Genomic DNA, 26,996 nt, shown 5'->3' on the forward strand with positions numbered 1-26,996 from the left:
TCTCCTCCCTTACCCCCATCTCCCTATCTCTCCATCTCTCTCTCTCTCTCTCTCTCTCTCTCTCTCTCTCTCTCTCTCTCTCTCTCTCTCTCTCTTTCTGTCTTCTCTCTTGCTCTCATTCTCTCCCTGCTCTCCCTCTTGGCCCAATATGCTGGGTATGTAATTGTTTAGACCTTTAAGCCTGTGTCTAGTGGGGAAGTCAGGGAGACATGGGTCAATACTTTAATAATATGTGATATTAATTAATAATAAATGCTTGCTGCAATAGCCATTAATATACAGTTAGCAATAATTTTAAAAGTACAGCCCAGCCACAAATAATTTAGATAAAAAGAGAATTATGAGGATTGAGAAAAGGCTTTAGACTTGGCCATCAAGATCATTGGCCACTTTGGATAGAACAATTTTTACTTGAATAAGATCAGAAGCCAGACTGCAGAGGGTTTTGAAGATTGAGAAGAAAGAAAGTGGGGCAGCTAGGTGGCACAGTGGATAGAGCACCGGCCCTGGAGTCAGGAGGACCTGAGTTCAAATCCGGCCTCAGACACTTGGCACTTACTAGCTGTGTGACCTTGGGCAAGTCACTTAGCCCTCATTGTCCTGCCGCCCCCTCCCCCCCAATAAAATAAAATCTAATGTGTGTTTCTACTACCTTGTTTCTACTCCCAGTGTCGGGGGAGAACTAGCTACAACTTACTTATAAGCTAGAAATGTCAGCACCAGTTTCTGGCATTAAGCATTTATTAAAGAGTAAAGAGAACACATGGAGTACAGAAAGTAAAGCAAGAAAAGCCTATCTCCTTTCCTCTCTGCCACCAACTCAAAGTCCTGGAACCAAAAAGGGCCGACCCAGGGAGCCAGCCTCACCTCCTACTTCCTTCCCCCCACCCCAAGGGGAGGTTCTTCAGACTGATTGGTTGAGGGTGGTCTGGTGTTGATTTAGTTCACAGCCTCTGAGAACAACACCCCACTCAGGGCCGGCCAGGTGTGGTCTCAATTTAATCAATCTTAAGTAGGTTCTCAGTCAGTCTGTCAGTCAGTCTCACCCAATTCAATCAATTCCAAATCAGTCTTCTGGTGGGGCCCCTGAGCATCTGCCAAATTCCATTATTTTCTCACATGCTCAGGGTCACATGGCCAATAAGTGTTTAAGGGAAGATTTGAACTTGGGTTTTCCTGACTCCAGGTCCAACATTCTATCCACTGAACATCAGTTGAATTTGGTAGTATATGAATTATATATTTCACACTTATTAGTTCTTCACCTCTGCAAAGAAGTGAATTAGAAGATATTTTCTCCTCTGTTCTTTGTGACTAAGCTTGATCATTATAATTATTTAATGTTCACTTTCATTCCACTGCACTTCCTGATTATGTTTTTCTAGTTATTGTTGAGATTATTTTCCTGTCTTTGCTTACTTTGTATCAGTTTATATATATAAATCTTTTCATAGTTCTCTGACTTTTTTGTAGTTATTTTTTATGACATAATAACAATTTCATTTTATGTTTATGTACCCAAGGGTGTGTTGACTCTCCAAAAAAAAGTGGGTACAACTTTGATGTTTGTTCCGCATTATTTTTTTTAATATATCTGTTGTTATTTTATTTTATTTTGTGGGGCAGTGAGGGTTAAGTGACTTGCCCAGGGTCACACAGCTGGTAAGTGTCAAGTGTCTGAGGCTGGATTTGAACTCAGGTCCTCCTGAATTCAGGGGTGGTGCTTTATCCACTGCACCATCTAGCTGCCCCTATTCTGCATTATTAACATTTTCGCTATAACTTCCTTAAATCTAGAGAATCAGCTAAACAGTAAATCAAGATCTCATTTGTAGAATTTATTGCTATCTGAGAAGTAAATGCTCCCATTAACAATCGCTCCAGCATACCTGCTTGAACCACATTTTGTTTAGTCATTCCCTAACGGTTCTGTTTTCAGGTCTTTGATACCACAGAAAAGGCTGCTATGAATATTTTATTGTATGTGGAATATTTTTCTGTCTTTGACAACTTTGAGGTACATATTTAACAGTGGGATCTCTGGGTCAAAGGGTCAAAAAGTCCTTCTCCCCCTTTTTTAACCACAATTCCAAAATGCTTTCTAGAATGATTGGACCAATTCAAAGCTCCACCAATAGTATATTAGTGTGATTGGTTTTTTGTAGCCCTTCCAATACTGACTATTCCTATCTTTTGTCATCTTTGCCAGTCTGCTGTCTAAAACATACCAAATGCGCACTGGTACATTTATTTTTGGGGGGGAGGGCAATGTGAGTTAAGTGACTTGCCCAGGGTCACACAGCTAGTAAGTGTCAAGTGTCTGAGGCTGGATTTGAACTCAGGTTCTCCTGAATTCAAGGCCAGTGCTTTATCCACTGCGCCACCTAGCTGCCCGCACTGGTACATTTATAGGACAGAGTTGCTTTGATTTTTTCTTACTATGATTTTATCAGTCTTTCATATACTTGTTAATAGTTTGCACTTATTCTTTTGAGAACTATTCATATCCTTACACTTTTATACACTGGGGAATGGTTTTTGGTCTTACATAATTATGTTATTTCTCTGTTTATCTTTTTTTTTTTTTTTTTAGTGAGGCAATTGGGGTTAAGTGACTTGCCCAGGGTCACACAGCTAGTAAGTGTTAAATGTCTGAGGCCGGATTTGAACTCAGGTACTCCTGACTCCAGGGCCGGTGCTCTATCCGCTGTGCCACCTAGCTGCCCCTCTGTTTATCTTGATATTAGATCTTAACCAAATATATTTGATATAAAGATTTTTTACATCAGTGATTTCCCTTCTTATCCTAACCTCACTGGTTTTGTTGGTACAAAAGCATTTTGATTTCTTGCAATTGATTTGGGTTTTTTGTTTTTTGTTTTTGTTTGTTTTTTGGTGGTGGTGGTGGTTGTTTTGGGGTTTTTTTTGGGGGGGGGCAATGGGAGTTAAGTGACTTGCCCAGGGTCACACAGCTAGTAAGTGTCAAGTGTCTGAGGCTGGATTTGAACTCAGATACTCCTGAATCCAGGGCTAATGCTTTATCAACTGCACCGCCTAGCTGCCTCTAATTTCTTGCAATTGAAATGACCTATTTTATCTTCTAAAGTAATATTATTAATCTTCTATTAACCTTGTTTGGTTAATAATTCTCCCCTATACACAACTGGGAAAGGTACCTGATCTTATTCTCTTATAATTTTTTTTTTTAATGGTGTGACCTTTTATATATAGTTAATGAATTAATTTTACATTTATTGCAGCATTAAGACCTTCATTTCTACTTTAATACTATATCAACAATATTGGCTTCCCATTATTTAAGAGAATGATAGATTTTTAAGTTAATGATTTTGGGGGGGGCGGGGCAATGGAGGTTAAGTGACTTGCCCAGGGTCATACAACTAGTAAGTGTCAAGTGTTTGAGGCCGGATTTGAACTCAGGTACTCCTGAATCCAGGGCCGGTGCTTTATCCACTGTGCCACCTAGCCGCCTCCCAATAAATATATTTTTAAAACTCATTTTAAAATTGATGTTAAAACATATTTTCTAGGAATTCTAATTGAGTTTCTATTCAAATTGTGACTTTTTGGTTTTGTTTCTGTTTTTCCTGAGGCTTTGCTTGTAAATGTTTTGGAGTCATTCTCTTTTGGGTTTGTGTCTTGAACATTCTTCTCACCATAATATGTCTTTGGGGTGAGATTCTTTTTTTGTTTGCTCATTCTTTCATTCTACTTCCTCACCTCTGACCTGACAATTAGGTCTAGGTTCTGCACCACTTTTGGAGGTAAGGTCTTGTGCTGGTCCTCTTGCTGCTTTGGGGGAGATTTAAGTATTGGGTTATTCTATTATTTCAAGGACAGGTTGGGGACCTACACACTTTTACTTTCCTAGAGTTGTATGATCCAAGGCAGAGTTTGATTGCTGTCTTCCTGGTCTTGGCAACAGTAGATGCTACTGGGTTCAGTCCCTGTCAGCCAATGAAAGAATTGTAGGCTCCCTTAAGGTCTGAGATTCTTGCCTGGCTATTCGTCTGCAGGCTAGATTAAATGCTGGAACTGAGTCCCTACTCTGCCCTTGGGGTCTCAGCTATAACTCCATAGCTTGTTTTTGAACTTCTCCTTTCTTGGTACACCTCCAAAGGCCTCTCTACCCAAGGACACCATACCCAGGTGCCCAGGTCCTTTTCTTATTCTACCCTGGATCTGTGACCCAGAATTATCTAGTGGGCAACAAAGCTGCTCTTTGACACTTGTTCCCATTGCAGTGTCTCAGTATGGGTCTGATGATGGTACCCCAGTGTTAGTTTGAGACTTCTCACTCTGGTGCACACTTGGCTCAATCCTGTTCCCAGGAAGATGAGCAAACTTTATTGTGACCACAGATGTCAAAAGATGAAGAATTAGATTGCAGGGTGGCTGGTTTGGTCCTACCAAGAGTTATGCAATTGTTCAGTCACTCTCAATACTAAAAAACATCCCTGCAAAGGGCCTGGTCTGACCTGGATGAAAGGGGAATCATTTCTGTCTGAAAGACAACAAAAGAAGAGGTACCTTCTGCTTTTTAAAAAAGTCTTTTTTTTAAAAATTTTTTTGTTATTTTGTTTTCTGATTGGTATGTTGTGATTTTCAGTTCTTTGTTAAAGTTTCCCACTATCGTTTCTATGACACTAATTCTCCTTACCATATTAAATTTTGTGTTACTTATTTCATTTCTTCCAATTATTATTCTCCTTGTGGCCAGAACTTCTCACATGCTCCCCCCACCTCTACCCCCCACACTACCTGTGGACTTATTCTCCTTCCGGGTTAATCCCAGATATTTTTAACCTGGGGGTTATTAAACTTGTTTTTCAAACTATTTTGACAACTGTGTTTCAAAATAATCTATTTATTTCATAATTTGATGTATTTTATTAATTTAAAATATTATTCTGGAAAAAATAAAATAAATAAAATAAAAATATTATTCTGAGGATTCCATAGACCAGCAGATTGTCAAAGGGGTCCATGACACAAAAAATGGTTAGTAACCCCATGATTTATCAAAACCAAAATCTTTGGATTTTTTTTTTATCAGTCTACTTATATCACCAGCCTCAGTGACTGGTTTGGGGACATATGCTTGAATTATACTCTGTTGTACTCTTGGGTGGTATGTGCAGGCCTTGCTTGCTTCTGGAAGTGGTGGCTAAAGTCCCATTTTCTGTAGGAATTATCTGGCTTTGTTTCCTGCTAGGTTCAGCCCCAGGCTGAACCATATGTAGATTAGGGTCTACTTAAGCCCTTTTTCCTGATGGAGCTAGGACTCCAGGACCACCCTACACTGAGTGCTGCTCAGGGCCTTTATCCTGCTGTGGTTAGGGCCACCCTAAGCTGGGTATTGCTTGAAGCCTTTCTCCTGTTAGAGATTCTGGGGCTGCATTGAGTGTTGCTGCTGTTCCTTCCATTTACAATGGATGGTTTTTGTTTCACACTCATAGGGTAAGGCAGGTTCTAACTCCAAAGTCTTGAGTTTACTCTTCTCTGTCCTGAACCTTGTGAGCAAGCAAAACTCTCAATTTCTTCCTAAAGTCTATAGCAGTAAATGATTACTACTACCCATATATACACTGTACTCCTAATCCTTTGACTCTTGAAATTTAGTTAGGAAAACAGAAGCCATAAAAGAAAAATGAAGACAAAGATAGCAAAATTTTTGTTTCTTCTGTTTTATTAATGATGTTTCCCCCTAAATACAGGAATGTATCAAGCATCATTTAAGAGCTATACTATATATTTTTAATGTGTTTAGGAAATACAGTCTGATATTATCAGTCATTTTATGCAGTTTTGCTCTTGCATCTGTTTTAGATATTATTTGTAAGGAATAAAAGCCTGGTGGTAATGTATAAAAAACTTATTTCAAAATATTTTATTCATTGTTCAGAAAACCAGTCTTCTGAAATTTTGAGGATGAGATAATAAAAGAAATACCCCACCACCACCATTTCCCAGAAATCTCTGTATGCACTTTGTGCAATGAACGCATTCCTTATTTATAAATTAACACTTCTGTTTTGTTTGAATATTAAAAAAAATTTGGGGGGGGGGCGCAAGGCCAGTGAGGGTTAAGAGACTTACCCAGGATCACACAACTAGTAAGTGTCTGGATCCAAATTTGAACTCAGGTCCTCCTGAATCTAGGGCCAGTGCTTTATCCGTTGTGTCACCTAGCTGCCCCCTGTTTGAATATTCTTTACAGAGAAATTAAAATAGATTCCATTCTATACTCAGCAAATAGTGATGGTGCTTGTAAAAATGCTGAAAATCTTTCTACTTGTCCTTTTCTTATTACTTTATTTTAAAAGTGTATGCTGTTTGCAGTTTTCTAATAGGATTTCATTCATAGTAATACTTAGATCTTTTTTAGAAGTGAACAAGATACATGGAGTAAAAAAAGTAAACAGTATTCAGTATAGAAGCATTCTTTAAATCCAGCTTTTAACAAATAAATTTCTTTTAATGAACAGATTGAGGACCAACTTTCCACATACCAATCGACTCACAAATCCAGGTTATGTGCTAAGCCCAGTTATGATGCAGAGAAACACATGTGGAGAGAATTCTAGTGTGAAAGTCTCGATAGAAATTGAAGGATTTCAACTACCAGTTACTTTTACGTGTGATGGTATGTCTTAAATACTTGTATTGGATTGACTTTTTCTAAGTGAAAGGTAATGGCTGCTTTGAAATGTGTCAGTGTTATAATTTTAAATTTTCATTAAATACTATTATTTAGCAAATTGTCATTCATTTGGATAACTTTGGGTTTGCCTAATTGAGAAAACTGGTGATCTAATGAGTACCTGATTTCTTTAAAAATAATTTTGAATTTTATTTGTTAATCATGTTGATATATTTGGCTCATTTTTAAATACATGAGATGGGGGAGGTAATTATAGGCTTCTTTAACTTTTAAATGTTTTTGCCTTTGGGATTTTATGCAGAGAACTCATAATTTTTCTTTAGTTATATACCTATTTTCTAGGTTAAGTATCCTTTGTACCCAGACATATTCTGTTCCTGAAAGCCTGTTTCCTAGCTACTTCCACCCCATATTTTCTAGGTGGCTCCTTTCTATTTCTTTTAATGACTTTCTTACCATAATCTGATATATTTTTATAGTTACAAACTTTCATTATACTAAAAGCAACAGAAATATAGCCAAGGACTGACTAGAACTCTAAGATTTCATTATAATTATTTTCATTTTAATAAGATTCTATTTGTAGAAAAAGTTCTTAAACTTCTGCATCAAGCTTTGGTCTAAAATTATGCTATTCCTTTCTCTAAGAGCTTCAAATCTGGAGAATATTGAAATACTTGGTCGTGTTCTTTTTTGTCTTATACTTTAAATGACCCTCTTTAAAGTGTAAGCCTTTAAGAAACAGAAATGTCAACAAAATGCAGCAATTCCAAACCAGCAACTTAAATTACCTTTCAGTTTAAAAGTTAAAGATTATATTTATTTGATATGTTAAATTTTTTTGAAAATTAAAGTCTAAGTGCACTAAGCATTAATTTTGTTCTGTATGTTAATATTGGCTCAAATAACTCAAAGTTAATATTTGGTTGATATATAATTAAATAGTTGGCTTCAAATGCATAACTTGTATTAAAGTATGATTAATGTATAATGATCTACTCATTCTCATGAAGGATTTAAAATGTTAACTGTTTTGCTAAACAATTTACAAGTATAAAGCTTAATATATATCTTCATGTTGTCAATTGTGTTGTCAGAGGGGGTGAATGTAGCCATAGTTTGTAGAAGACTGGTATTCATTATGGGTTATTAGGTAGGGCTCTTTGCTGTGTTTTTATTAATCTTTCTACTAAACGATTCCATTTTGTTGCGAGGTTCAGGTACAGTTAAAATAAATAATTGCTGGTACCAAGACTATTATGGGCTTCTCTAAAATATATATATATATACATACATACATATACACACACACACACACACACACACAGATATATATAAGAGATCTATAGGCCTGGAATCAGGAAGACCTGAGTTCCCATCTCGCCTCAGAGACTTACCAACTGTGTGACCCTGGGCAAGTCATTTAACCTTGTTTGCCTCAGTTTCCTCATCTGTAAAATGAGCTGGAGAAGGAAATGATAAGCCACTCCAGTATCTTTGCCAAAAAAACAACAACCCAATGAGGTCATAAAGAGTCAGACACAACTGAAACAACTGAACACCATGTTAAGCCTTTTTTGCTGCAATCATCTTTAGAAATATATATATTAGAGAGTAGTAGTAGTTGTGTGTTCTTTTATGAGAAGGTTGAAAACTTACTATATTATATTTAATATAATTATTAGTCTATAATTTTAAACTAAGGCTTTGGGGGCAGACAGTAACACAATCTTATATACAATCTTACATAATTTACTCCATGAAAGTCCTACTCTGATGCCTCATCATGGCATGGAAGTGACTTGAGTTTTTTAAGCTTTCAAACTTTGATAAGCTCTGACACTCTGGAAAAGTTCTGAAGATGTGGAGAGGGGTGGGGGGGGGCATGATTTGTCTCTTGTTTGAGGATCAGCCTGACTATTCAGAGGGGCTTAAATACCAAGCTGACGACAAAGTGATGAGGTTTTCTTGGTCACTACAACTCTCCAATACTTTATACTAAATTAAGGATGGATTGTTGCCTTTGTAGAAGGGAATTACCCACACTGATTAAATTATATGTGTTTAAATTGAATAATCTTTATTAGAAAGTAAACTTCTTGAGAGTAGAGTTTGTCTCATTTTTTATTTCTTGTGCCTTATACATTGTAGGCAATGAATGAACAAGCATTAATTTATAGCTATAGAATCCTTTGTGTTCATGATTATTTGATCATCACAACACTCTGTGAGGTAGGAAGCATAAATATTATCCTAATTTTAAAGTTAGGAAAACTGATGCTTAGAGAGAGTAAGCCCAAATTTCTTACAGCTTGTAAGTAACAGAAACAGATATATCATTTGACACCAGTCTAGTAATGTTCTTTCTACTACACTATACTGATCTGTTATTTTTTATGGCCTACTATAAACAGTTTTATTCCTGTATACTCCTAAATGGCATCTTCTTCATAGGAGTTTACATTAAGAAAGTGATTTTTGATTTAAGAGCAACTTAATCTGTGTAGGAAACTGTGTGACTTAAAAAAAAAAAAGCTAGGTGGCACAGTGGATAAAGTACCAACCCTGGATTCAAGAGGACCTGAGTTCAAATCTGGCCTCAGACACTTGACACTTACTAATTGTGTGACCCTGGGCAAGTCACTTAACCCTCATTACCCTGCAAGAAAGAAAACTGTGTATAGTTAAATGAGCAAAGCTACATTGACATGTAACTCATTTTTTTTTTTTTAATAGTGAGTTCTACTGTTGAGATTATAATAATGCAGGCACTTTGCTGGGTCCATGATGACTTGAATCAAGTAGATGTTGGCAGCTATGTCCTTAAAGTCTGTGGTCAAGAAGAAGTACTACAGAAGTAAGCATGATTACTTTGTTGTTGTTACACATCAGTACGTGCTCTTTAGCATAAAATCTTCTAATACTTGAAGATGCTTAGTTTAAAAATTATTAGTATTATCACAATAAACATAAAAATGAATTCCATTCAATTTTTATTTTAAAATTTAGATACATATGATTATTTGGACTGTTAGTCTCCATAAAGATGTTGTAGTGTGGTTACATTCTACTTTAGTAGACATGATTCTATCCTTTGTTACTTTTCAGTTGTCAACCTTGGTTTGTTTTCAGTGACTTATCACAAATATTTTATTAATCTTTTTGTCTCATTTACTTAACAAATAATTTGTTGCAGCTAAAAAATTTTTTAGGGCAGCTAGGTGGTATAGTGGATAGAGTGCTAGACCTGGAATCAGGAAGATCTGAGTTCACATCTGGCCTCAGAGACTTACCAACTATGTGACCCTGGGAAAGTCATTTAACCCTGTTTGCCTCAGTTTCCTCATCTGTAAAATGAGCTGGAGAAGGAAATGATAAACACTCCAATATCTTTGCCAAAAAACCCCACAACTCAATGAGGTCATAAAGAGTCAGACACAACTGAAACAACTGAACACCATGTTAAGCCTTTTTTGCTGCAATGGTCTTTAGAAACATCTACTTTTTGTACATTGCTTTGAAAACATCTCTCCTGATAGAATATATCCTTTAGTTCCATGTTTGTTTTAAAATTCATAGTACTAAGTTACTTTTAAAGTTATACAGTGGTCTGTTTCTGCTTATTTTGCCATCTATCTCGACTTCTAATGATTACATTCATTTTAGTGAAGCAGTAATTTATTTTGGGTCTTCAAAGTTCTAATTTTTAGTTTGATTAAAAGGCTATTGCTAAATGATTGTTCTTTTAACAGTAACCATTGCCTTGGAAGTCATGAATATATTCAGAACTCTCGAAAATGGGACACAGAGATTAAACTGCAGCTCTTGACTTTTGATGCAATGTGTCGAGATCTGGCTCGAACAGTGAGTACATAGCATATTTGCTTTTGGTTGAATTTTTTAAAAAGTTAAATTACTTTCTAAAACCGATTATTGGATTGTATTATTCAATAATGGTTCTTAAGAACCGCATTCTTGAAAACCCCAGTATTGCAGTTGAAGGATAATAACTTTTGTTCAAACAGGATGACTTATAGAGAATCATGTTAAGCTTACAGGAGTTCTTAATTTGAAAATTAAAGGGAAAGAAAAAAGCACTAGTTGTGTCCTGTACGGGGGCGGGGGGGGGGGGGCAGGTTGTAAAAGGAACAAGAATTGAGAGTTGGGGAAGAAGGAAAAATGAGGACGTTATTTGTTGGTGTGAGAGAGAAGAGGGACTTTTGTATTTAAAAGCTCTCCTGACATTTGAAGAAAATATTTTTTCAAATTTGGCATTATATATTTGAAACTAGTACTCTAATTTGATTACTCTTCTGGTGTTAAAAGATAACAAAATGCAATAAGGTAAACAGTCTATAATGTTATTAGTATTTAGATCTGTCTACTAAGTGCCAAGTGCTAGAAACACAAATACAAAAAAAAAAAAATGAACCAGTTACTACTTGGAATAAGCTTACATATCCCGCCCCCCCCCCCAATAAACATAAAATAAATAATTCTATACACCCAGAAAGTAGTTAAATAAAAGGGAGTTTGGGAGGGAGCTCACCAACAGTTGGGATCAGGAAAGGCTTCATGCAGAAGATGGTGCTTGAGTACTCTATCAGTTGAGGTAAGGAAGGAGTGCGTTTCAGCCATGGGGGAAGGCCAGTGTTATGAGAGACCAGTTTAGCAGAGTGCAAAAGTAAGAATAACAGCCAATGAGTTGGACAGGCAGATTGGCACCAGGATGTATAGGGCTTTAAACACTAAAGAAAGGAACTTCTATTTTATTTTGGAAGCAATAGGAAGCCACTAGAGTTGATTGAGTGGGGGAGCTACATGGTCAGGTCTGTACTTAAGAAAAATTACTTTGAAAGCATGTAGAATGAATGGGAGTTATGGGAGATATGAAGCAGGGAGACCAGTGAGGAAGTTGTTGGAATAAGGGCTTGAAGTAAAGTATTAACCAAATTATATGAGTGGAGAGAAGGGGTCAAATGCAAGAGAAATTATAAAGACAGAAAGGATAAGATTTGGCAAGTGTAATTGCATTATGGCATATAAAGGACCATGAGGAGAAGAGAATAATGCCAGGATTACAAACTAGCGGAACTGGGTGGTGGTTGTTGCCTCTGATAGAAATAGGTGAGTTTGGAAGAGGGGAAGATTTAAGGGGAAATTAGTTGAGGTTAAGGTGTTTTGGGGGCATCCATTCTGAAATATAACATTTTCATCATTATAATTTATATAGTGCTTACTATATGTCAGGCTACAAGTGCTTTACAGTTATCTCGTTTGTTCTTTACAACTGTGGGAGGGAGGTGCTATTATTATCTCAAATTTACAGATGGGGAAACTGAAGCAAACATAGGTTAAGTGACTTGCAAAGACCATAAAGAGCCAGTAAGTGTTTGAGACTATATTTGAACTTAAGTCTTCATGATTCCAGGCCCAGCATTCTATCCACTGCCTCACTTACCTGCTATTTGGTGAGAAAAAGACTGGGACCAAATTTGTAGATTTGTGTCATCTGTATAGTTAAATGCATGGGAAATCATTAGGTTACCCAGAGAGAGTTTAGAGGAAAAAGAAGGCCAGGAAGTCTTAGGAAGTGTAATTTGAATACTGATGTAAGAAAAGAAACTGAGATATTATTAAGCAGATAGGAGGAGAACCAGAGGAATGTAACAAACCCAGAGAGGAGAAGGTAGGTAGTCAGCAGTATGAAATTTAACATATAGGGTTTTTTTTTCTTTTGGGGGGGGGGGGGAATGAGAGTTAAGTGACTTGCCCAGGGTCACACAAGCTAGTAAGCATCAAGTGTCTGAGGTCGAATTTGAACTCGGGTCCTTCTGAATCCAGGGCCAGTGTTTTATCAAACTGTGCCACCTAGCTGCCCCCGAGTATAGACTTTTTCAAAGAGTGTGGCTGAGGAAGCGAAGGAGAAATAGAGGTTGATAGCTTAGGGGAAATGGTACTGTCTCCTGAAGCTTTTTTTGTTTGTTTTTCTTTCTTTCTTTCTTTTTTCAGGGCAATGAGGCTTAAATGACTTGCCCAAGGTCACACAGCTAATAAGTGTCAAGTGTCTGAGGCTGGATTTGAACTCAGGTCCTCCTGAATCCAAGGCCAGTGCTTTATCCACTGCGCCACCTAGCTGCCCCATAAGCTTTAAATAAGTTTTTATTGATCTTTTTTTTTTAACATTGCCATAATTTACCCCAACATTCCTCTCTTTCCCAGAGCCATCCTATATAACAAACAATATTTTTTAAAAGATTTTTTTTTACAAAAGAAAAAGAGGAAAAAAATAAACAGAATTGACCAATATGTCAAAAAGATTTTAAAATAACTGCAATGTACAACATCTTTGGACCTCCTACTTCTGTAGAGGGGTAGATTAAAGATAGCTTCTCTTCTTTCTTTTTTGAAACAGGCCAGTGTTTTGGGGTTTTTTTTTTTGCAGCATTAGTGAAAGTTTTTTAAGGATGGCAGAAACTTGGGCATATTTGAAAGCAGCAGAGACGGAATCAGTTAATAGGGAAAGGTTGAAAATTCTAAAGACTTTCACAAAATCCATCTTATTCTAGCAGTAATGAATACTGGTTTTAGTTTCTTAAGCAATAGCAGCCCCTGACACTAATAGGTAACTAAACTGGTGGTAATGGTCCATATTTATTTATTATTGTAAAAAAAAGAATTGAAGGATTTCATGTCTTCCCCATCTTACTTCATCCCACCTCCTGGCTGCCAGTTAGCTACATTGAAAAGTAATTTTTGACTGCTGTTTCTACATATAGAGCTAGAACAGGAGTGGATTTTATTCTTGAAGATACTTATATTTTTGAACCTAGACTTAACTTCATGAAAATGTTTGTCAGAATATTAATCTCCTAATAATCTCCTAAGAAATCAACTGAGCTTTATATTTATGTAATATTACATCTTCAACTAAAAAAACCCAAATCTTGGTCTCATAGTACTCTTAATCTGATTTGGCAATCAAAATAATAAAGGTGTTAGGCATTTACTTTAATAAATACATTTTTGTGTTTAGGCAGAAGATGATAAAACACCTACAGAGTTAAGCAAATATCTACATCATATAGAAAATCCATTTAAAGAAGTCATGACAAGGTATGGTATTTAAAGTTTATTTTGGAAGCATTTAAACATGTTTGAGGAAATTGTTATATTGCATTTGTTGAATAAGTCATTAGTGTTTGTATCACATCTCCTTCAACCATAGTAGTTATTCTTTATTTCAGACATTCTGTTGAAGAACTTCTAGATACTTATCATAACCAAGTGGAATTGACTTTTCAAAATGAAGTAAGTATCACTTTACATTTTTGGTTTATTGGTTCCCAGATTCTTGCTAGTATTTTCACTTAAAATAGTTTTGGTTTTGGAACTAAACAATCTTAAAAGATTAAGAAATGTATTTCAGGGTGGTTATTTTGGGCACCCAAGTCTTTAGATTTGATGACTATTTTTCTATGGCACCAAATACTGTAAATTGCTTACTTATTACCAGAATTTTGTGACACTGAGAGAGGAATATTTCTCCAGTTTCGATTTTATTTCAGAGAAGAACCTTTTTCAAAGAGTGATTATTGGAACTCTTAAGTTTCAGCCTAATTAATAATAAATGATGCTAGTCTTCTCTGATTCTATAGATTTTTTTTTAATCCCTTAAGGGTTGATACAGCAGACCTCAAGGATGGAAAACTTAAAATTTTTCAAAGATCCTACAGAGAAACAGTAAGTCATAGTAGATAGAGATGTAGACATTGAGTGAGGAAGACCTAGTTTTAAGTTCTGCCTCTGATACATACTGACCATGTGGCCTTGGGTAAGTTACTTAACCTCCAAGTGTCCCAGGAACTCTCTAAGGATATAAGTTACAAAGTTGGTACTGACCTGCCTTACTAGAAGGACTTTGCTTACTAAAAGTTCCTTATAAGAATGGTTTGGTCTAAAAAAAAGTGGAGGTAAGAGACATCGTTCCAGTAAGTTTCAACCTATTCTATAATACTGCTTTTAAATGAATTGTGTAATTGAGGGAGTAGGAGTAGTGGAGGCTTTCAAATTCTTGCTTTCACAAACTCATTTTGTAGCAGTGTTCTGTTTGCATGTTACTGAATGCTAAATTATCTTAAAAGGTTGTTACTGATAATCTATTGTGAAAACAAACAATACTCAAGGAAAAACTTTAAAGGTTTAAAATAATTTGATAAATAGTTCAAACACATATTTCCAAAAGTCAGTGCTACAAAACTGGAATAGTTTTTTTAGTGTCCACCTCTAAGCTTGATTAATGTATGACAGAGTTCCTTAAGCCTTTATGGATGATATTTTAATTATCAGGGTTTGTTGAAACAAAAAGAAAAAAGATAATAGTGTTCCTATCCAAAAGAAAGTATGCACTATTCCTATGAGAGGACGTCCAAGTGGTGCAGTAGATGGAATGCTGGAGACAGGAAGACCTGAATTCAAATTTGGCCTCAGACACTTAATAATGGTATGGCCTTGGGCAGATCACTCAACCTTGTTCGCCTCAGTTTCCTCATCTGTAAATGAGCTGGAGAAGGAAATGGCAAGTATCTTTGCCAAGGAAACCTCAAATGGAGTCATAAAGAGTTGGACACGACCAAAACAACTGAATGACAGCAGAATTATTGCCCAAGGTCACACAGCTAGTAAGTGTCAAGTGTCTGAGGCTGGATTTGAACTCAGGTCCTCCTGAATCCAAGGCCAGTGCTTTATCCACTGCGCCACCTAGCTGCCCCATAAGCTTTAAATAAGTTTTTATTGATCTTTTTTTTTAACATTGCCATAATTTACCCCAACATTCCTCTCTTTCCCAGAGCCATCCTATATAACAAACAATATTCCAAAATTAGTATAAAAACTAGCTTCCACTTTTCATTAATGTTATATTTTGTTGCACCTAATAAGCTTACATATCTTATGACTGCAAAATGCTTTACATACATTTTCGTTTGATCCTCAGTACAATACTGTGAGGTAGATATAGTGTAACTTATATCCTCATTTTACAGATGAGAAAACTGAGACTATAAGAAAATCAAGTGACAAACTTGCCCAAGATCACAGTGTTGGTGACAAAATTAAGCCTCAAATCCATATTTTGTGGACAATACTGAATTTTTACATTTTTAAATAGTATCTGGTAGCAAGGTAGGAATGTGCCGGTCTTTTTCTCCCCTATTTTGGCACAGTGAAAAAACACTGCAAATACAAATTTACAGTATGGTTTGGCTTACTATAAACCAGGAAATTGTAAAACTAAAAAAAAAAAAAAGGTCAAACTTTGTTTTATTATTCGTTAGCCTTTTTCATGTTTGTGACACCAAAGTAAGTTCATTAATTTGCCAATTCTATAAAAGACTGAATTGTGACTTCATATCTGAAATTCTTCACTTTGGACTTTTTTACCTTCTTTTTCAGAATCAACACAGATCAGTAGATCAGATAATCAAAGCTGTAAGAAAAATCTGTAGCACTTTAGATGGTGTAGAGACCCTAGCCATTACAGAATCTGTAAAGAAACTAAAAAGAGCAGTTAATCTTCCAAGGAGCAAAAGTGATGAGGTGAGTATCTTTTGGTAATTTTTACATTCTCTATTATACTTGTGTGGATGAAATACATGTCTGCCCCCAAACTAGGGTAACACACAAGTTTGCTAAAACCCTAATATGGAACCTTAGGTAGTCTTTTCTATACAAGGATCTGTTTTTCATTTTCTAGAGTCTAAAATATTGGTATGGGATGGGGGAGGGGGGAGACACGTTTGGATGGTAATGGTATTGACGTTGAATTGAGAAGGTTCCTGGAAGAAGACAGATGATGCCCAGTCAGTAATGAGGATTTCTAGGGAGTGAAACTAAGTAGGGTACCAACCTAGGAACTCTCAGAAGTGACTTTAACATTGCCCTAAGCTCCAGGAGTTAGTAGAAGAATGCCCCTATGTTTAGCAAGAACCTAGTTTAGGAAGAGTGCAAGTAAAGGTAGTTCTCATAATCCATCTTTATTTGTATACACTATGTAGGTAGGTATTTTAGGTGGCACTTGAATGAAACTTTAATCATGATTGACCCATTCATTCTTTTGGGAATGTATACTGAAAATATAAAAAAACAAAAATTATTTCTTCAGAGATTTTCATAGCAGCCTTATATGTAAAAAAATTGGAAGAAATTTAAGAAGCCACCTATAAGGAAGTGTCTTAAATATATTGAAGTATATTCATGTAAAGGAAAACAAACGTAATTAAAACCAACAATTTTGAAAAAAATAAAGAAATTCAGAAATGCCTATATGAAGTGTTTCAAAGTGAAAAAAGTAGAACCCAAAAAAGACTCTTCACTAACTATGGCTACAAAAGAAAAAAAAAACTGAGTGAAAATGAATAGACAAAGAAGCCTGATGAAGACTTAGAGGGGCATGTCTGCAATGTTTGAAATCTCATTCTGGTTTTGCCGTTGATTAAGCTGTAGAATATACCTTGGCCAAACCAGGAAACGATTCTAAGTCTCAGTTTACAAATATGGAACTTGGAGTAGATGATATCTAAAGAAGTCTTTTAGTTCCAGCACTTGATGAGGCTGTTAGTTTAAAAACAGTCAACCAGCAAATATATTATTAAGTACTTGTTGTGTCAGACACTGCTAGATGCTGGGAATATAAGTACAAAAAATTTAAATAATTCCTACTGGGAAAGAACTTATATTCTCCTGAGGAATACGTGTTCATAGATAATGTAAGCTGTATACAAAATGAATATGAAGTAATTTGGGTAGGAGAAGCAATAACAACTGAGAGAATTGGGGAAAGCCTCTTGAAGGACGTAGAAATTGAACTTGCAGCCTTAAAGAGAAGGTAGGGTTTTCAATAGGCAAAAGTGAGGAGGGAGAACATTCAAGGCTGGGGGGAACAGTTTGTGTAAAGGCACAGTATCTGTACAGGGCACAACAAGCAAGTGTGATTGTTTAACTGGAAGGTGGTAGAGTTAGTGGGAGGCAGGCGGATATTGTCTGATTGTTGTGGAAAGGTATGCTAGACTCAGTTTGTAAAGTGGTTTCAATGACAGAGTAGTTTGTGTTTTATTCTAGAAGCAATAGAGAGTTATTGGAGCTTCCTGGAAAGTCACTTAAGAGATTTTATAGTAGTCCAGGCAAAAGGTGATGGGGGTTGAACTACGGTGGTGGCTAACAGTGTGAGTGGAGAGAAAGGGATGGCTATGAGTTGTTGTAGAGTTAGAACTAACAAAACTTGGCAGCTTATTGGATGGGGAGATAGGGCAGGAGAACAAAGAGTCAAAGATGGTTCTTTGTGAATTTGAGTAATTGGAAGAATAGTAGTGCCCTTGGGGAGGCGGGGAAGGAGTGTGCAAAGGATAATGAGTTCTCTTTTGGACATACTGGGTTTAAGATGCCTTTGGGACATCCATAGACAATTGAAGATGTGGGACCAGAGCTCAGGAGAAAGCCTAGGGCTGGATATTTAGATTTGAGATTCAACTACATAGATATAGTAGTTGAATCCATGAGAGTTGATGAAATAAATCATTGAGAGAAAGCATAGAGAAAAAGAAGAGGAAAAGGCTCAGGTATCCATGCATTGGGGTCAGGTTATAAATGATGCTGCTGCTAAAGAGACTGAGGAGAATCAGTCAGACAAGTGGGATGAGAACTACAACAGAGCACTGTCCTTAAAACCTAGACAGGACGGTATGCAGAAGGAGGCAACTGGTTGACAATGTCTGATGCTAAACTGAGATCAAGAATGTGATCTGAGAGACAGTCAGTTGAAGAACATTTATTAAATGTTTACTCTATATATGTCAGACACTGTATTAAGTGTTAAGAATACAAAGAAAGAAAGAGTTTACATTTTAACATGGGAAGAAAACACATAGAAGGAAGTTTGATTATGAGAAAGAAGGCATAGAGGCGTAGAGTACTTCCATTATGTGAATTCCAGGCCTAGTGTGAGCTTCCAGTCTTTAACTTTCAGGGATATGGCAAAGAAAAGTTAATTGAATTTAATAAAGAAATAAAAATTTAATTTAGCAATAAAAAGATTGAATCAAGGATCACTGTGAAAAGAGTGGTTTTAGGTTGAGTGGTATGAACTGAAAACTGCAGGGTGTAGAGAAATAAGTAGGAAGTGAGACAATAGGGGCCATGAGGATAAGACAGCTTTCTGTAGGCATTTGGTTGTGAAAAGGAGGAGAGATAGAAGATGACAGTTTGAGGGGTCAAGTAAAGGGGTTTTTTTAAGGATGGGAAGAGATGGACATACTTGCAGGCAACAGGAAAGGAACCTAGTAGTTGAGATATTTAAGGAGAAAGGGAATAAATGAGATGTTCTAGAAGAGGTGGAGAGAATGGGATCAAGGACACAAATAGAAGAGTTCGCTTTGAAAAAGAGAAAGGACATTTCATTTTCTAAGACTGGAGCAAATGAAGGATATTGCATGCTGTGGTTTAAAGTGTGGAATTGGGGAAGAAAAGGAGCTTATGATAGTCTCAATTTAGTGAACAAAGTTCAGATGAAATCCTTTTCTAAGAAGGAAGTAAGCTTAGTGTACATGGCTGGAAGGGAGAAGAGAAGGTTTGGAACAGACTGTTTGGAACTGTTATGCAATGCAGTAGAAAAAACTAGAGGAGAGTAAAAGAATTAGCATGCACCTAGTAGGACCTACTTGAGATTGAATAACTAAATTTGAAGTGGAATTAACCAGTCTTTGTGGTTGTGGGACTTTCTCCAGAGCATTCTGTAGAAGTGGAGGAAATGAATCATAGGAATAATTCAAAGTTGAGTTTGGAAAGGTATGAAAAGCAACAAAACAATGGGATTCAATAACGACTAATAACAGTTTGTATTTATATACTTCTTTAAGGTTTACAAAGTATTTTACCTGTGTTAGCTCATTTGATTCTTAAAACAGCCCTTTAAGATATTTATTATTCCTCTTATTACCCATTTTGCAGATGAAGAAACTGAGGCCAAAAGAGATTAAGTAAATGTCACACATCTAGGAAATGTCTGACAGTAGAGAGCAATGTGAACTTGAACTGGCCAACAATACAACGACCATTTTGGAGGTAGAAAAATGAGGCCAGAGCAAGGGTGTAGCCTGGGAAAACAGGGAGATGGAGTGACCAGAGATTGTGGTGAGAATAGAGAATCTATTTGGGAAGAATGAAGTTAAGGGAGAAATTGAAGAAAAGGAGGTGATGTTTAGGTGAATTTCATAGTTATAGATTATGGAGTTGGGACATGTGTGGGTGATGAGATCTAGGCTATCACCAATGCTGTGTGGCTGAGGTGGATGCTTTGAGGCTAAGAACTAGAGGCATTGAGAACTGTGAAATATAGGTGTTGGAGGGGACAACAGCATGTCAGTTGAAGTCCCCCAAAATAAGGACAGGTTGAGATGGAAAAACAACTTGGAGCCAGGTTTCTGAACTTCTTGAGAAACTAAGCAGAATGGCCTTGGGCCATCAGGATCTGGTTGTTGTCATATATTCTGACAAAGTAAAATGCCAAGGAGGAGTAGTTTCTGGTGTTTAGGGGTTGAGAAAATTACAGTACAAAAATCATGCCAACTCCTCCTGTTGGGTAGTGTTTCTGGGCCATGAGAGAAGGTACATCTAGTAGCATTGAGGGCTGCCAGCAAGTTAGTGTCATCTTGGTGGGAGCCATGTTTCTGTGTTTGTGAGGAACATGGAAAGAAGAAAGGCCATTGGTTAACAATAGAACCACTGTTTTGTAGGACACAGCATGATAGAGAAGGAGTAAAAGAGAAGCTCCATTCAGTTACAGAGAGGGGTTTAAGTTATATAAAAGGGGTTAGTTTGTAGTTTTATACAGTTTTCCGTGAGGGAAAGGCTAATACCTACTGGACAGAATTAAAGGGTTAATATGTAAGACAGCAGTAGAATTAACTTATGATATTAGGTTAAAATAAATGTTAAGTTTAGCCATAAATTTTAGTTTCTTTAAGAAGTTAATTTTCTTTGCTACTCAAAGAAGTACTGCTGACATCTCTAGAACTGCCACAACAGAACACAAAATCTTGCATATACATGAGGCACAAGTCTTTAGAGAGTGGGGAGGGAGTTTATTTCTAGGCTGTTTAGTTGCAATAGTGATGACTATGGGCTAAGTGAAGATGGGATTAATATGCGTAGTTTCCATGATACTTAAATATATAACTCATTTATTTTTAGGTATTCCAGTTTTATGTTTTATGCCTTTTAGAAACAAGCCAATTTTTTTTTTTAAGTGACGCAATTGGGGTTAAGTGACTTGCCCAGGGTCACACAGCTAGTACGTGTTAAGTGTCTGAGACAGGATTTGAACTCAGGTACTCCTGACTCCAGGGCCAGTGCTCTATCCACTGTGCCACCTAGCTGCCCCTTTATGCCTTTTAGTATATTATTTCTTTAATACGTCTCAAAATAATTGCATTTTGGTTTAGCCTCAATTATGTATTTGTGAGAGACCATATGGTTTGGTGAGTAGATAAGAGTTGATAGGCTACCATCAGTGCTAGTAGATGTACCTTTTTCATGTCCCTAGTTGCACTATCCAACAGCAGGAATAGGCATGCTTGGATTTGGAGTTAGGAGATCCAAGATTGAATACTTCCTTACATGCTTAGTAGCTGTGTGACAGTGGGTGAATCACTTCATCTCTCAGAACCTCAGTTTCCTTATCTATAAAATGGGGGTGGCAATACTTAGGTCACTTGGTTGTTGTGAGAAAAATGTATCAGAAAACTTAAAGTTCTAGAGAACTGAGTTAATGTAATAATGTAATACTTAAGATTTTTCAGAAGTAAAATAATTATTTGCTATCTTGGCTTTTTTTTTCTTCTTACTAATTTATTCCCTTTTCTAGGTGACTTCATTATCCAGAGGTGACATAATAAGCAAGAGTTCAAGTAGGGGTAAATTTATTTAAGTTCTTTAAGTTTTGGTCAATTTTTCTTGTTTGTTTTCACTAAAATGTATTACAAGTTTATTTTGACTTAGGTTCCCTAACTTCAGAAAATCCTGTTCAAGTATGTGTGGATCAGTTAACTGCAGCCATCTATGATCTTCTCAGACTTCATGCAACTTCATGTGGTAGTCCTGTAGACTGTGGACAAAGTCATAGGACCACTAAGGAAGCATGGACAACAACAGAACAACTGCAGTTCACAATATTTGCTGCACATGGAATTTCACCTAATTGGGTAGCAAAGTAAGTAATCATCATAGTCAAGTAGTATAACAGTATTGGGTTTCAGCAAAGTGTACTCAGCCAGGTACCTTTCTAAACTTAAAAAAAAAGCCAACCAAACAAACAATACTTTAATAATAGTGCTTTAGTAGTTGGTCTCCAGACAATGAGATATTTGTTAAAACGAAACTACTCTTATTGTATTCAGAAAGCCAAGGAAAAATTCATGGAGCAGACCAGAGAACTAAAACTGTGTTAAACCCAAGACCCTGAATAGTGTTTGCAAAGTGTTCAGTTTAGAGTTCTAGGCATTAACTGGCACTAAAGAATTAATAATAGGCCATTTTCCTATCCAGAAACCAGTATGAATCCGTAATAGGGGTTAAGTAAGCCTCTGCCAATTTTATTTAGTCATTTATTAGCTAACTCTTCACAAGTTTAGTTGCTAAATTTCAGCTGAATTACTATGAATTATAATTAACATGGGACCAACTTTAATGAATTTTTGCCTATGTAAACTTCAGAAAGCAGTTACTTTTGTGGGGGAAAATAGGTGATATTTGAAATTATGAGCCACCAGAGTAAATTACAAATTTAATTTTCTCTTTCTAGTTATGAAAAATACTATTTAATTTGCTCCCTGACTCACAATGGGAAGGACCTTTTTAAGCCTATTCAGTCAAAGAAAGTTGGCACATATAAGAATTTCTTCTATCTTATTAAATGGGATGAACTGTAAGTAATATTTCCAAATGGGATGTCTTTTAGTAGTCATGTGTTTTACATTTCTGTTTGTTTCTTTGAAGTAAGGGTTATTCACCTTTTTGTTTCATGGACCTCTTGGGTAATATGGTAGAGCCCTTCTCAGAATATTGTTTTTAAATTTATTTTATTAATTTATGCTTTATTTTAAGCATATAGGATTATAAAGAAAACCAGTCATATTGTAATACGGTTATCAAAATATTAGAAAAATAAGTTTGTGGGCCCTGAGTTAAGAATCCCCTCCTTAAAGTAATGCTATAATTTATTCTTTATTGTAAGAGTTCATTTCAACTTATTTTTTTAAAAAAAGAAATGAAATTAGCTTACGCTTAAAATTTATTTAGGAATTTATTGAATTTTATTAGTGTCTTAGATGACCTCTTAAAGTTCATTCCAAATATGGTTCTCTAAAATGTATGGATTAAAATTACTATTGAATTCTTGCTAATACAAATTTCTATTTTACATTTAAGTCTCTGAGAAATATGAAATTTAATGCAAATTTTAAAAAGTAAAACCCAAAGAACAGTACAGTCATAACCTAAGTTATAAAGGACAAAATAAACACTTTTGATTACACAGAACAAAAAAACTCATGAACAAAATGTATCTAGAATAAGAAGAGAAAGTATTGTATAGGGGAAGAATCCTTGCATCAAATACCATTGATAAAAATCTATTATCCCAATAAAAGGAACAGATATAAATACAGATGGCTGAGTGCTCTTCCCCAAAAGATAAATGGTCACAGGATGTGGACAGTTTTCAAAAGAATTGCAACTTCAGTGATCCAGTGAAAATATACAGCAAAACCTATTTTAATTTAGGTTCCCTGACTTCAGAAAATCCAAGTAAACACGGACCAGTTAACTGTAGCCATCTATCATCTTTTCAGATTCCATGCAAACTCATGTGGTTGTCTCATAGTCCATGGACAAAGTCATAGGAGAAGTACCCTGAAAAGTTGTTCATTAGGGAACATTGCCTAGTGACACTTTATTTTATTATTGTTCATTCATGTCCAACTCTTCATGACCCCATTTGGTGTTTTCTTGGCATTTCCTTCTCTAGCTCATTTTACAGATAAGGAAACTAAGGCAAACAGAGTTAAGTGACTTTCCCCAGGCCACACAGTTAGGAAGTGTCTGAAGTCAGATTTGAAGCCAGGAGGATGAGTTTTCCTGACTCCAGTCTTGGTGCTCTGTCCTAACAACACCTGCCCTGTTGGTTTTTATATGTAAACATTTATAATCTGAAAGTAGAAGTTTATGATTTCATATGTTGTCTTTGGCATTTTTCTTTGTGTATCTGAATATTTTTTGAGAGATGCTAAATATAATTTTTTAATGGATAGACTTTTTGCAGTAATGTTTATAAAATTGACTTGGATTTTTTTACTTATTTAGTGTTATTTGTTGAGTTTCTTAAGCTTTTATTCTCTGCTTTAGCTAGTAAAAAGTTTTACCTTTACTTATCTCTGCCTCACTAAATGAGTTTGTTTTCTGAGTCATCATAATAACAAAGCCACCAATACAGTATATTCATTTGACAATATATGTAATATTTTGGTCCATTGTTTCTCTTTTGAGAGGAGGGAAATCTTCTTGGAGAATAAAATTGGTTATTATAATTATTAAGAATTCTGCTTCTTTTTAGTGTAATCTTTGTTTATATGCTTCTCTTTCTGTTTTTCATTCTTCCTTAATCCATATACATCTGCACTTGTCTCTGATTTCTTCATATTCATTATTTACAATTACACAACAATATTACATGTACTGTAATTTGTTTGGTCATTCCCCTGTGGATGGTATCCACTTTGTTTACTGTTCTTTCCTATCAAAGAAATTGATACTATGGATTTTTTGGCTTATATTAGACTTTTAGTTCTGTCTTTGACTTCGCTGGGGGTAAAATGTCCAGTATTGACATCACTAAGTCAAAATTTTCTAAATTGTTTTTCTGAACAACTGGATCAACTCATAACTCCACTAACAGTATTCTTGTGTGCCTGTCTTCTCCATAGCCTTTCCAATGTTAACTGTTTTTGTTTTTTGTCAGCTTTGACAATATGAATGATATGAGGCAAAACATCAAAGTTTTAATTTGCATTTCTCTTATTAGTGATTTGGAACTTATTTTCATATGATCACTGCAACTTGGCCATTCTTTTGAAAATTGTTCATATCTTTCCCTTTTATTGGGGAAGGGGTTTTGGTGGCTTATGTCAATTCCTTCTATCTTGGATATCAGATTTTTTATCTTATACTTGATACAGGGATATCTCCCCCCCATTTTCAATGGTTTCTCTTCTTGTTTTAGTTTCACTGGTTTTGGTCATGAGAAAGTATTTTAGTTTTATATAATCAAATTGTCTACTTTGTTTTTTATCATTGCTTACAGTCCTTACTTGGTTATGAATGTACTTCCTTTCCATTATTTTAAAAGGTACTTTATAAAATTCTGATTTTTTAAATGTTATTCCCTTTTTAATTCCCTTGAAGCTTATTATGGTATATATGATATAAAATGTTGGTGTAACACAATTTCTGCCAAAGTACCTTCTACTTTTCCCAGTATTTCCTATAAATTTAGTAGGGATTTTTTTCTCTGAAATTTATTTTAATTTACCAAACATTGAACGATTCTTTTCAGTTTCAACTAGTTCTTTCATGGTTTTCTTGCATCACTCTCATTTCTCTTCCCAATTTTTCAAAATCCTTTTTGAGTTCTGCTGTGACCTGAAACCAGTACATATTTTTCTTGGAGGCTTTGGATGCTTTGATTTTATTATCTTCTTCCGAGGGTGTGTTTTGATCTTCCTTGACACCATAATAACTTTCTGTGGTCAGGGTTTTTTTTCTTTTGTTTGCTTGTTTTTCCAGCCTATTTCTTGACTTAGTGGTGCAGGATGCTTGCAGGGTGGAGGTCACATTGTCGCAAGCTTCAAGGGTTTTGTGCAGCAATTTTCAGAGATACTTCTAGGGACCTGTAAGTTTTCCATTCTTCCAGGGTGGCATGATCTAAGGAGAGGTGTGTTTACTACTCTCCTGGCCTGTGCTCTGGTCTGTGAGCTGCCACAAGCCTGCTTTTCAGCCCTGGAACTGTGAGGATGATCTTGCTCCACTGTGGTGGCAGACTTTGGTGTGCTAGTGCTCACCCTGGCCTGGGACTGCCACCCAGGACTGGGAAGCCACAGAGTCCTGCTTCAGGGCTAGCAAAGATAACCCTGTAATCTCCTTCTGGCCAATTGTTTAACCCTCCTTATTATCTGTGGGCTAAGAGTTTCAGAAGCAGTTGCTGCTGCTGCTTCTGATTCAGTGGCTCCCAAGGCCTGTTCCTGTTTTGCTGGAGCTGGGTTTGTGCTGGCTCTGCCTGTGGTGGACTGTGCTACACTCTCACCCAGTTCGACAGAACTTTCCTGCCAACCTTCTAAATTGTCTTTGACTGGAGAATTATTTTACCCTGTCTTTTTTTTGGGTTCTGCTGCTCCAGGAATTGTCTTATGGCTCAGGCGAGTCACTGCCTTTCCTCTGACATCTTGACTCTGCCTCCTCCTGGTTTGGGGTGTACTAAAGCTCCTGGAATTTAAGATAGCTAAAGGGGAAAGGTAGATATATTTATACTTTTGGGAAATTTATATCTAGCTTGCTGTGTATAAAAGCATACAAGAAATTGTTAAGTGGAAATTCAGTTAAATAATGCACTTGAGGTTTAATGATAGCACTTAGTATTACAGCAGTATCTGAAAATTGATAGAGTGAAATGAGCAGAACCAGAGGAACAAATTATACAATTAACTAAAGTTATCCTGCCTTCATTCCTGATTGAATAATATGCATTAAATAAAGGGAAGAGTATTTTAGGTATTTTGCATATTAATTGCATTTAAAGTTAATATATTGTCTATTTAAAAGTGATAAAAATTGAAGACAGTTATAAGAAATTGTCATTTTTTGCTGTGGTAATTTCTGTGAAGGGTTAAATGTATTTGTTTGACTTGTACAACGGGTACAATAATTAATATTTCTATTAATTGACCATTTTTCCTCCCCCACAGAATCATTTTTCCCATTCAGATCTCACAATTACCATTGGAATCACTTCTTCACCTTACTCTTTTTGGAATTTTAAATCAAAACAGTGGAAGTTCCCCTGACTCTAATAAACAGCGAAAGGGACCTGAGCTTTTAGGCAAGGTTTCTTTACCCCTTTTTGACTTTAAGCGGTAAGTGTTAATTGAGCTGTAATCATTCCTAACTTGGGTAATGGCTTAGGGACTTCTTTGTACTCTCCTCTCAGTCG

The 26,996-nt window shown here is 36.1% G+C and overlaps 1 protein-coding gene across 1 annotated transcript in view; it reads left to right on the forward strand.

Moving 5' to 3' along the window:
• Nucleotides 1-26,996, forward strand: part of PIK3C2A (phosphatidylinositol-4-phosphate 3-kinase catalytic subunit type 2 alpha) — a 134,215-nt gene that overhangs the window by 45,850 nt on the left and 61,369 nt on the right. The window contains 10 exon segments of the mRNA XM_043970563.1: nt 6,510-6,667; nt 9,422-9,542; nt 10,438-10,549; nt 13,722-13,801; nt 13,933-13,996; nt 16,139-16,282; nt 21,603-21,651; nt 21,737-21,947; nt 22,539-22,661; nt 26,752-26,919. Of these exon segments, the coding sequence (XP_043826498.1) occupies nt 6,510-6,667; nt 9,422-9,542; nt 10,438-10,549; nt 13,722-13,801; nt 13,933-13,996; nt 16,139-16,282; nt 21,603-21,651; nt 21,737-21,947; nt 22,539-22,661; nt 26,752-26,919 (1,230 nt within the window).

This window comes from Dromiciops gliroides, chromosome 6, assembly GCF_019393635.1.
Source record: "Dromiciops gliroides isolate mDroGli1 chromosome 6, mDroGli1.pri, whole genome shotgun sequence".
Classification (NCBI taxonomy): Eukaryota; Metazoa; Chordata; class Mammalia; order Microbiotheria; family Microbiotheriidae; genus Dromiciops; species Dromiciops gliroides.